The sequence below is a fragment of the Miscanthus floridulus genome, chromosome 8, assembly GCF_019320115.1.
Source record: "Miscanthus floridulus cultivar M001 chromosome 8, ASM1932011v1, whole genome shotgun sequence".
In the NCBI taxonomy this organism is placed as follows: domain Eukaryota; kingdom Viridiplantae; phylum Streptophyta; class Magnoliopsida; order Poales; family Poaceae; genus Miscanthus; species Miscanthus floridulus.
The window spans coordinates 225,260,743-225,271,940 of NC_089587.1; the positions used below are offsets into that span (position 1 = coordinate 225,260,743).

General features: G+C 45.1%; 1 protein-coding gene across 2 annotated transcripts; it reads right to left on the reverse strand.

Annotated features, from left to right (window-relative positions):
• Positions 1–611: 611 nt before the first annotated feature.
• LOC136478344 (receptor-like serine/threonine-protein kinase ALE2) lies at positions 612–7,106 on the reverse strand. Of its 2 annotated transcripts, none has more exons than XM_066476765.1 (8): positions 6,544–7,106; positions 4,968–5,081; positions 4,790–4,879; positions 4,260–4,634; positions 3,917–4,177; positions 3,000–3,389; positions 2,386–2,626; positions 612–1,995 (listed from the first exon to the last, which is right to left on the reverse strand). In XM_066476765.1, the coding sequence occupies exons 1-8, from the start codon at positions 6,632–6,634 to the stop codon at positions 1,326–1,328; spliced, it is 2,232 nt and encodes a 743-aa protein (XP_066332862.1). In that variant the 5' UTR covers positions 6,635–7,106; the 3' UTR covers positions 612–1,325. The 2 variants fall into 2 exon arrangements, with proteins under 2 accessions (XP_066332862.1, XP_066332863.1); XM_066476766.1 differs by having other exon boundaries at positions 4,260–4,631; positions 6,544–7,103.
• Positions 7,107–11,198: the final 4,092 nt, after the last annotated feature.

An 11,198-nucleotide genomic window follows, 5' to 3' on the forward strand; every position in this document is an offset into this window, starting at 1 on the left:
TAATAGTTATATGACAATATATATAGGCACAACTTATGGTATTCAATTTTTTTTTAAACAGCTGACGTTGATAACTTAGATGTAGGCTTGAGGTGATATTTCATTTTTTAATTTTAATAACGACATACGTGGTAATTTTGATATAAATTTAAAAGGTCACTTAGATTATATCATGATGGTGGAACGGATAATCTATATGTAAATTTAGTGGCTGATTTATACATTTCATAATAGCTTGTATGGATAATTTTGACACAGATTTAGAATGTCATTCTATGTTATTTCTAGTAGAGGTGGACATGTTTTTAGAAAACATAACTAGTCCAACAACTATTATTATCAATGGTGATTAGAGTCTATCAAATCAAATTAATAACTAAATCTTTGTAATCTTTCAAGTTTATATAGTTTATGTTTTTTTCCTAGCACGTGTAGCGATGATTAACATGAAAATTGCATTAGAAGGCTCCAATAAGTATCCATTCCAAATTATAAGTCGCTTTGACTTTTTTTTTTGGTACATCTAATTTACTATGCATTTAAGTATAATAATATGTCTAAAAAGTGCATTAGAAGGCTCCAATAAACAATACTCTTCTGTTCCAAATTATAAGTCGCTTGACTTTTTTTTATACATCTAATTTGCTATGCATTTAAATATAATAATATGTCTAGGTACATAGCAAAATAGATGATACAAAGAAAGTCAAAACGACTTATAATTTGAAACGGATGGAGTAGTTAAAGAAAATTGGGTGTACAACCATAGAACGTTGTCCCAAGGTAGGGCCGCCCGTGCCAGAGAACATGAATTGAACACAGAACCACGACATCCACAAGACCATAACTATCATCACTTATAACGAAACTAAAAGATGCAATGAGAAGAGGCAAAGTAAGAACCAAGATTATTAACACAGGTACCACCTAACATTTGAGGAACTGAGCCGGCTGTATAGTTCACCTCTCCAACGCGAACATTGTTTACAAACGAACTGCATCCAGTACAACACCTAGTGACAACAACATGATGCCCAGAATTCCGGCAAGAAACTTCCCTAAACCAGATTACACCAATCAGATGCATGAGAAATGAACCGCAATTTGCGAAAATTAGAGAGCATCTGCCAACCCCATCCTCATTGCTTCCGGGGAAGAAGCAGAAGGCAAAGAAAAAACACCTATACCCAAGGCACCATGCCCAAGGGTCACCACGAACTGTACACTAACATGAGGCATGAATCATCGAGAGGTGATGACAACCCCCGCAGCCTCAATCCCAAAGTCAACCGAAGCTAACAGCCTAACACTAGTTCATTGACTGGTCAATGGTGCGGCAGGTGCCCATGCTCGCTAATGCTGCCTCTAGAGCGGTAAAAGGAGGCCAGCTTTTTCTTCATCCGCAAGGGGCCTGATCTATTCTGCAGCACTGGTGACTGGACATGGGGTCCCGCTGACAATGCTGCGCGAGGGTCATGCAGTCCTTCTATTCGGCTAGAACTGTAGTCCATAGTAACAAACGGTAAGGAATTCCGGTAGTCTAGACACCCAGAGGCCTCAAACCCCCAGCTTCCACTCTCAAAGACTAGGTATCCTTCGTAGTCACCCTCTTGATCAGATGAATTCCTTGGACTGTAGGAATCATCACAAGCCTCATCTGGATCATTGTAGATAAGCTTCAGTGCCTGGACAACTTCACCCATGAATGGCCTCTGTGATGAATCCGTGTGCACACACATGGAAGCAATGGATGCCACCTTAGCTACATTGTCAAAGTTGAACTTTCCATCCAGAGAAGGATCAATTAACTTCTCCAGGCCTTCCTTATGGCTTAGCAGAGGACGGGCCCAGGTTACAAGGTTCTCAGGATCCTTGGACTCAGAGATGCTTACAGGCTTCCTTCCTGATAAAAGTTCCAACAAGACAACCCCATAACTGTAGACATCGCTCTTAACAAGAAGATGACCCGTCATTGCATATTCTGGAGCAACATAGCTGTGCAGTCAAAGAGAAAAATTAAGATTGAGTCAAGTAAAAAGCAAGGCACTGTGGTGTACAAAGAGCAGGAAAACAATTATTGTGATAGCACGAACTATTTAGCAAGGAAAATAAAAAGACCGACCCTTCAAGCACTATCATTGTTTGACACTCGGGAATGCTAGGATTCAATCAAGATAATTATACTAGCTGATTTTTCCCCCAACTGTGACTGTGACATCCAGGAGTACATCAATAATGTAATTAGAATCAATCACAAAGAGAACCCAAAGTCATCCTACTACAATCTAACATAACAAGATGCAGCAGTTTGTACAAATCACCAACTAACAATCACATGGTTATTGACATCATTATATAAGATGGAGTAAGCAAAGTGTATCTTACCCGAAAGTACCCATTACCCTGGTAGATATAGGTTGAGTTGCATTGGATGCTTCCCTTGCTAAACCAAAATCAGTAACTTTGGGAGTGAAATCTTCCTCTAACAGTATATTGCTGGCCTTGAAATCACGGTGTATGACATGAGGGTTTGAATCTTCATGCAGATACGCTAAGCCTCGAGCAGCCCCAAGAGCAATTTTCATCCTAACATCCCAGTTCAGCTTACCCTGAGCCTTGTCAGCACCTAGACAGGGAAAAAAACAAAGGCTAGAATCAACCCAAAACAATCATGGTAAGTTACAAAATCCTAAACTAGGCACAAACATCGCAGATGAAAATACGGACTTCTGTTTTTTTGGTTTCTGAGTGTTGTTGTAATGTGGTTTCACTGAGACACATCATCAGAGAATTTTTCAAGTTTTAAACTGGAAGCACCAATGGATACTGTATATATAAGTGCTTCCTTAGAACTACAGAATTAAGAACTCAAAGTTCTATATTTAGACTGACAGCTGATTCAGCTAGTCCATTTTTTAACAAATTAAATAAGCCTCATCTGATTATTTTATGGAGATTATTGTAGTCAACACATTCCATTCAGCAGTCATCAAGCATACCATGAAGATGGGAATCCACACTTCCGTTGCGTATGAGCTCATACACAAGACATCTTTTGTTCCGCTCAATGCAAATACCAATCAATTTGACAAGATTACGGTGGTGCAGTCGACTGAGCATTTCCACCTCTGCAATAAACTCACGGTCACCACTCCTGTCCTCCCTTGTAAGCAATTTAACAGCAATTTCGTTTCCATCCTCTATCGTCCCATGGTAGACACGCCCGAAGCCCCCTTGACCCAAAACTCTTTTCGAATCAAAACCATCTGTGGCCTTCTGAAGTTGGGCTAGTGAAAATGTCTTTACAGATGTTGTGCAAGTAGCCATTGTTGAAAACACTGATGCTGACGCAGAGCTCACCATGCTGGTTGACAAAGTTGATCTAGTGCCTGCATCATGCATTAAGTTATCAGTATAACCACAGTAATTTTAAGAGTATCAAATTATTTAGTGTACTCAAGAAGTTGAACTTGTGCAACCTTTCCTAACAGTTTTTGTTGTCAACCATATGCTAATAACGTTTTTAGAAATAAAAAAACTGTTAATGCATGTTTATCATAAGGAAGTTGGTCAGAGTCTAAAAACTTAGATTACCATAGATTACAAAGAGACATTTACTGCAGGGGAAGACTAAGTGAAATCATTAGATACCAATTTTCATTTAACTCAACTGCATATAAATAGTGAATGATACTCCCGCCACCGTGGAAATGGTGCTAAGTTTTTCCAATGTTGACCACAAAAGTCTAGATTCGGCAACATGAAAATGACAATGAATGCTCTACAAAAACAGAGTGATGCTAACTCCTATCACAACCTTAGTTCAAAATATTTCTCAAGCAGCCATAAGCAACAGGTAATTGACAAAGCATAAACAAACAAAGCACAATATAAGTAATACTACTAAACATCATACCATATCTTCTATTAACTGCTGGGGTAGTTGCAGGGCTCATAGCCTCATGAAGCCGGCCAAGTTTCTTCCATCTTACTAGTAAGATCAGGACAACAGCACATGTCAACAGAAGTCCAAAAGAAGACACTAGCACTACCACAATGATCAAAATATCTGATTTCTTGTGCTTTTTCTTCTGACCGGGCACCTCCGCAGTTATAGGATCTTCGGTTCCTGAAGGATCCGATCCTCCAGGCAAAGATGATGGCAGGGATTGCAATCCTGTAGTGACAACGATGAATAACTATAAACATAAATCAGGCAAATAACCTAAGAAAGGGGTATTCCATGTGCAGGGCCTTACCATGATAGCTGATATTGATAACTTTGTAATCTCCAAATATAGATGAATTTATCTGAACCTTTTTATCCCTGAACCTATCAGATATTAGGGATGCCGTATAAGTATCAAACTGTTCTCTTAGTGGCACCAAATAAATGGTCACCCGTGTCTTCTGGTCATCCTGGATACTTGCAACTGCAGCCATGATCTTCACCTGGCTTTGTTTAAGAAATGTCCCAGCTGCAACTTCAACTTCTAACTCAGCTATGCTCATGAACAGTAGATAAGGAGCTAAGTCCAGATCAACAATAACACTAATAGGCTCGACACAGCCACAAGGGGAACCAATTGGTGTTGCCGTCAGTGGCTCGGTGCAAATATAGCTAGAACAACCTGCTAAAGATCCAAGGAGTCATAAGAGTAGTTCAAATCTCAATAGCAACAGTACTAGACAAAAATAGACCACAGAAAGCATCAGAACTGGTAGGCAAATACAAGGATTCCTGACGAGATAAAATTGTGAACTGCATAAACGAGTTGCACTGACAAACCTTCAGGTGGGGGTGATGATAACGGTGAAGGGCCCTGATTTGACTCTCTGTGGTGCGGGTGCTTGTGCAAATGATGGCGCATAGCAAAGCCTGCAAGAATAAAAGGAAATTAAACAGCGCTCTTATACAAAAAATTAAGCTTTGAAATTGTAGTATTTAAGTTGCCATGGTTACGTACCAGGAGATCCTGGAGGCAGTGCCCTTGGAGGATACGAAGGGGAAATTCGAGGTCCAGACGATCTCGCTTCAGGGGGGATTGATGGACTCGGTGCTGGGCTAGGCAATATAGTAGCTGCAGAATATAGAGGGGTCAGGGTTTACAATAGAGAAAAATAGTTAAACCTGGTGGAGGAAAATTATGTACCAATCATGTAATATAAACACCGCATACATTGTAACTGTAACATCATAAAGGCATGTGGCGCGTTGGAGTTAAATAAAACAAGCCTACGTGATATGGAAAGATAAAGCCTTTATTTCAAAAGCTTGAATTCCCAATAGACTTTATATAATATTGCATCTGAAAATGTTGTAGATTTGCATAACTTTATTGCAAATTTAATACTTCTATAGTTTTCGGAGTACCCTCCGAAAATTGCTCCCCCCTTCCTGGCAACTGGAGACCAAACATGGAATAAGAATTCAAGTTCCAATACTACCCAAGTCAAAATAAAGTACCAAAGGATACGGTACTGACGATTTTATGCACCACTCCATGTAGACTCTAAGATTTCATGCCTGGTCAGGAGGGTCAGATAGCAAGCCTCACCATTGTTACAACGCCATACAGATGCAAAAATAAGTCCCCTTGAAGGAGCAGCTGAGTGCAAGAGGCACACCCAAGGTCTAACTGATGCCAGACTAAAAAAAAAGCATGCATGGTAAAGAAGCTCAGCTAGCATTCTAGCAACCACAGACTCCCTACACAAAACCAAAGCGCATTTCTCGTACATTGCAACCTTTGCATCCAACAGTCAGTTTCATGTACCCTGAGCCGTTAGAACGAGTTGCAGTTGCAATAAGCAGCACCGCTTCTGTCTGCCTGCAGCATGAATGCCCTTGAGAGAAGGCATGTTCCACTCTAAGTAGAACCCCACAGACGCCACACCATCTCCATCTCCTTCAGCTGTGTACCATTTCCGGATGGTAGAGGCTGGAACCTTATTCCATTATCTAAAAAAAAATCTCCATCTCCTGGCTAGGATGATCACGGGTCGGTGTCAGCCAAAATTCCAAAAGGCAGGCACACTTGCCAGTGGCCGCACGCGCGCGGGGGGGTGCGGCGGGGACGAAGTGGCCACCGAACCCACCGACAGTATCGTAGACCTCACGCCTCGCTAGATCCTTTCCGCAATGCGGAAACCATGCGCCCGCGCTGCAATCTAAAAAAAAAAAATTCGCCCCCCCCCCCCCCCCCCCAAAAAAAAAAAAAAGCAACCGAACCGAATTCTGCGCCGCGCACCAGAAATGTTCAAGCTCCAGCAACGCACGCTCGCGCGCGCTCGGGACGGCAGCGAGGCCGCCGGCCGGAGCAGGAACAGCAGCGCGCCCGGCAAGGTCGGGAGCACTTTTCCGGCGGAATGCGGCACGAGTCGCGGAATCCCCGCCCACCCGGACGCCCGAAGCCCGAGCGCGCCGCCCCCAAACCGAGCAGCCCCGCGGAATGCGAGGGGGGAGCGGGCACGGATAGGACACAGGAGAGGAGCAAGCGGGACGGGACGGGACAGTAAAGGGAAGTGTCGGAGGTGTTGTACCGTGGAGAGCGGAGGCCTCCGCGCGGAGGAGGAGGATGAGCAGCAGCCGCAACAGCAGCAGGGCGAGCGAGGCGGCGCCGACGCCGCCCATCTCTGCGCGGGGCGCTACAGCATTGCCCGGGCGGCGGATCTGGAAGCTCGTGGCGACGCCGGATCGGTGGGGGCCCGGCCCCGGCGGCGGCGGCGGGGATCGGCGACGAGATTGGCAGCGAGGCGAAGCGAGAAGAGTAGCTAGAGAGCCAGAGAGGGAGAGAGGGACGGGGAGGGGATGTGTGGGGAACGCATTAAATTGCCTCGGCTGCTCTGTCGTTGGGTTTGGTGATCTTGCTGGCTGGCTGTGGGCTGCTCTGCTGCGGATGGGATGGACGCCGATTACTCCCCGCTACTGCCACTGCCAATTCGGATCGGGGTGGAGTTAATGAGCAGCTAATCGCGGGGTTAGTGAATGAGTGAGAGTGGCCCTTCGAATCGAGGGCGGCAGCCGGCAGCGGGCGATTCAAGCAAGCAAGAGAGAGAGAGGAACTAAGCAGGGCGGCGGGGGAGAGTGACGCACGCTGGACGTGCGAGGAGGGAAGGGGAGGCGGTGGGCCCGGCCCGCCCGTCCGTCCTTGCTGCAGCTGTGGCATTGCAGGGCTGGCGCGGCCGGAACAGTGGTTGTGGTCCGGTGGACGACGCGCTTGGGTTGCCTTGGAGCTTTTTGCTGTTTCTGGCGTCCGGGCGTGACAGACCTGCGTGGATTATTTGGACTTTGGCTCCTCGAACTGGTGGCTCTAGAGTCAAAAGTGTTTTGTTCTTTTCCTCTACTTCGTTTGGCTTTTTTTTTATTTCTGCGCCCGTTTAGTTTTCGTCCTAAATTCTCAAAAAGTGCTACAGTATCCATCACATCGAATCTTACGATACGTGCATGTAGCATTAAATGTAGACGAAAAAAAACTAATTGCACAATTTGGTTGGAAATTGCGAGATGAACGTTTTGAGTCTAATTAGTGCATGACACTAATTGCCAAATAAAAATGAAAGTGCTATAGTAGCCCAAATTCTAAATTTCAGGCAACTAAACACACGCTTTGTTTTCTTTGCTAGGTTGGGTGGGTTCAAAGAGAGAGAGAGAGCCTGGCTAGTTAGGTCAACGCGGGTAGGAGGTAATGATTTCTCAAGTCGTGATCAAAACATGCCTAATAACCGTCCATTTATTACTAGGGTGGAAGAGTTTAAACTACCTAATGAAACTGAACCACGCTCTTTCCTTTGAGAGAGCTCTTCAAAATAGCAAGCCCTAACATCGTCGGCTTCCCTAGCCTTCTCCCCCTCTTCCTCCAGCGTCCTCAACGGCGGTGATGGAGAAGTGGGTCAAACCCCTTGTATCCTCTTATAGCTTAGTAGCTTAATACAAGTCGAGTGTAGTTTAGTCCCTATGTTGCCCCGTGGTTCATTGCCTTGGTGTCTTCAATGCTGACCAAGGCCCCCTCTTCCTTCGGCGTCCTTGTTGTCAACTTCAATGCCGACCAAGGCCACCTCGAGGTCATCGTCCTTGTCAACCTCAAGACAACATCTCCTGCGAGGCCACCTCGAGTTCGTTGGAAGCTGATTTTCAACCTATGTTGACTACTCCAACAACATCTTTGGTTTGGCGAAGACATTCCTCATCGATAGATTTCCACGCCCTCCTTCAATCTCCACTCGGTGAGGCCTTCCAACTTGGCTCACTGTAGACCTTGACCAACGGCGAGCTGTTCACTAGCGGCGATGAAGTCGGCAATTTTTCCGTGGCACTTAGACACTTGTTCCTGTGCTTCACCATCGACTCAACGCATGAGTGTTTTCGTGTCCTGGTTCCCTTCAGGGTGTAGTTGTATTTGGTTGTCTTTGTAAAAACCCATAAAACTATATAGGAGTATTAAAATTAGTAACCAATGGGGACAACATGGTAAAAGCAGTTGTGTGTCTCAATAGCAAGAGCCGAAAGTAGGGCTCTGTCCATGTGGAATGATCCAAAAACAAAAGGGATTGGTTAGTAGGCAAGTTCCCTAAGAAATAAGTAAAGTTTGGTTGTGGTGGGAGATTGTCATGCACATATGATAGACGACAACTATATATGTATGTGTTGCTCCCTTTGTTTCAAATTGTAAGTCATTTTAGTTTTCCCTTAAGTCGAACTTGTCTAACTTTGACTGGGTTATAGCTATGGGAAAGAGCGAAATGCGCGATGGGTATATCTAAACTTTTCTGAACTTTCATTTGGGTCCATAAACTTTCAAAGTGATTATCTCGGTACTTCAACTTTTCATGAAGTTTGGATTAGATAAAAAAAATGGACCTAGAATGAACTTAAGTAGCTCATAAGGTCAAAGTGTTTGTTCTTTTTCTCTACTTCTTGTTCCTTTTTTTCTTTCTTTTGCAATGTTGGGCTGATAGAGGGAGAACGTGTACCTAATAAGATCACAATTTGGGTACAAGGTGATGATTCCTTGTGAGCAAAATGAGTCTAGAGGCAAGTAGAAGTAGCGAACAATTAATGGTCATCTTTTTATGTATGTGGTGCTCTCAATGTCTATACATCAATAATCGTAAGAAAATCTAAGGAGTAGTAATATGCCTATTGCTAGAGAGGGAAGGAGGAGAAAAACACAGAGGCCCTGTCGAAGGAGAAACTAGTTGTGGTAGGAGAGGTTATGTGTGCATGTACTGTAAACAAAAAACTATTAAGATGCTTGGTTTCAGGAATGAAGTAGCCCAAAGCCCATCATCTAATTACTCCATCTTTTTTTTTGTCTGGTTTTGTACAATGAAATGGGTTGATACACCACCACCACATTCTCCGTAAGTTAATAATTGGTACAGGTACCAGGAATGGAGTCATTGCACACAATTTAAGGAACGAGAACAAGATGTGTACCCTTGTTTAGAATGGAATGGTTCCTCATAATCTCAAATCAAAGTCAAACACCCTCTCTCCCTCTATATTTGTAAAGGTGTTATTAGGTGGCTTTTTATTATACATATGATTCCGACTTTTAACGTTTCAATTACCAATTTACCATCGGTATTGCTTCGTTGATGGCAAGAGAGGTAGGAGAAAGCGAGACCTGCCAATTTAGCAATATGACTCCAATGCTAACTAAATGTAGATAGCAAAGCTAAGATTAGACAGGAGATCGAGTTTTAAAGCTACTATAATAAATGGTGTATCTTAGAGATAGAGAAAATCACGCCATATCTTATAAGATTGTAAATTTCCTATGATATTCAAATGTGCATTTGTTGACAGCCTTTTATTTGTAGGGAAAGGATGAGCTCATCACGTCCTATTTTTTAATATGATAAAATCCAATGTCACGTTGACTGACCAAGCATGAAAAGGTCTGCCACAAACAGTGGTAAGAGTTAGTATAACGAGAATTTTATAAGTTGCTAGCATAAAATATGCAATATCTTAGGAACCAAATCAATACCAGCACATCTCTCATAAAATTTAGACGTGGCTAGTGAAGGCCGGTAACCAAGCATGCCCATAATTTTGGTGAAATCAAAATAAATAAATAAATAAATAAAACACCTAAAAAAAGCTACTAATGTGCACAAGAGGGGAGGGGGGATGGTACGTTACGTTTGGAGGTGTGCACGAGAGGGCCCTCCCTACGACTACGACGGCTAGGCACAGTGTCAGGCAGGCCAGGTGCTGGTGCGTCAGCCAGTCAGCCACAGGTCACGGACTGTTCCAGGGAAGGCCGTCGCCGGCGTGTGTGGCCGTGTGGCTGCATGTCTGTGCGCCTGACGAGCGACGACTTTCGTGCGACCGACCCATCGGCCATCGCCCATGCCAAGCAATGGACGGCAGCAGGCTGCATGCGCATGGCTGGCTGTGTCTGAATTCTGCCGTGCTCTGGCTGAATCGGCGAGTCCCCTTCTTCCCCTGTGCGGTGCGGGCAGCAGCAACGTTGGACGCGTCGCTGACATACTCCGTGACATGGCAATGGCGCCTGGCGCCTGCCATGCACCTCTCCTTTGCCTCGCTTGGGTCTGCCTGGCGTGGCGCCTGCAGCTGTGCTGGCGTGCTGCTCCTCCCGTCCCGTGAACGAAGGAGAAGAAGAAGAACCAACTGCCCGTTGTGCGGCGGCCCGTTCAAATCTCCAAGGACGGATGGGCCGGGAGAGCTTCCACTCCCACCAACGAGGGGCCGAAGCGATCGGTGGGGATAGCTTCTCTGCTGGGCCGGCCCGGCCCGGCCCAACCAAGCGGCGGGAGGCCGGGAGGTGCTCGCCCTCTCGGGGCTGCCTTGCCCTGCTGTACGTGAACGGCGTTCCCTGCCCACCCTTTTGAGGGAATGGATGAATGAAGAAGACGTCGCCATCAGCAACAGGACAGGGGACGAGACGAGCAGAAAAGGCCCGGGTCTCTCTCGTCCCTCGTGCAGACGTGCTGCTGCCTGCTGGTGCCTTGCTCTACCCTATGCCCCTGCAGACTGCAGACTGCAGAGTAGGAGCGTGGCAGCCTGCTAGTGGCCGCAGCTAGCAGAGGTCATCAGATGACGGCGACAGAGAAAGGCCAAGGGTGGGGACCGAAGACTCTCAGTCTGTTCGCTGAGGCGTAAAGAATAATAAATTTTCAGTTAAAATAATATTTTTTTCCACACTAAACTAATCAACAATAATTTC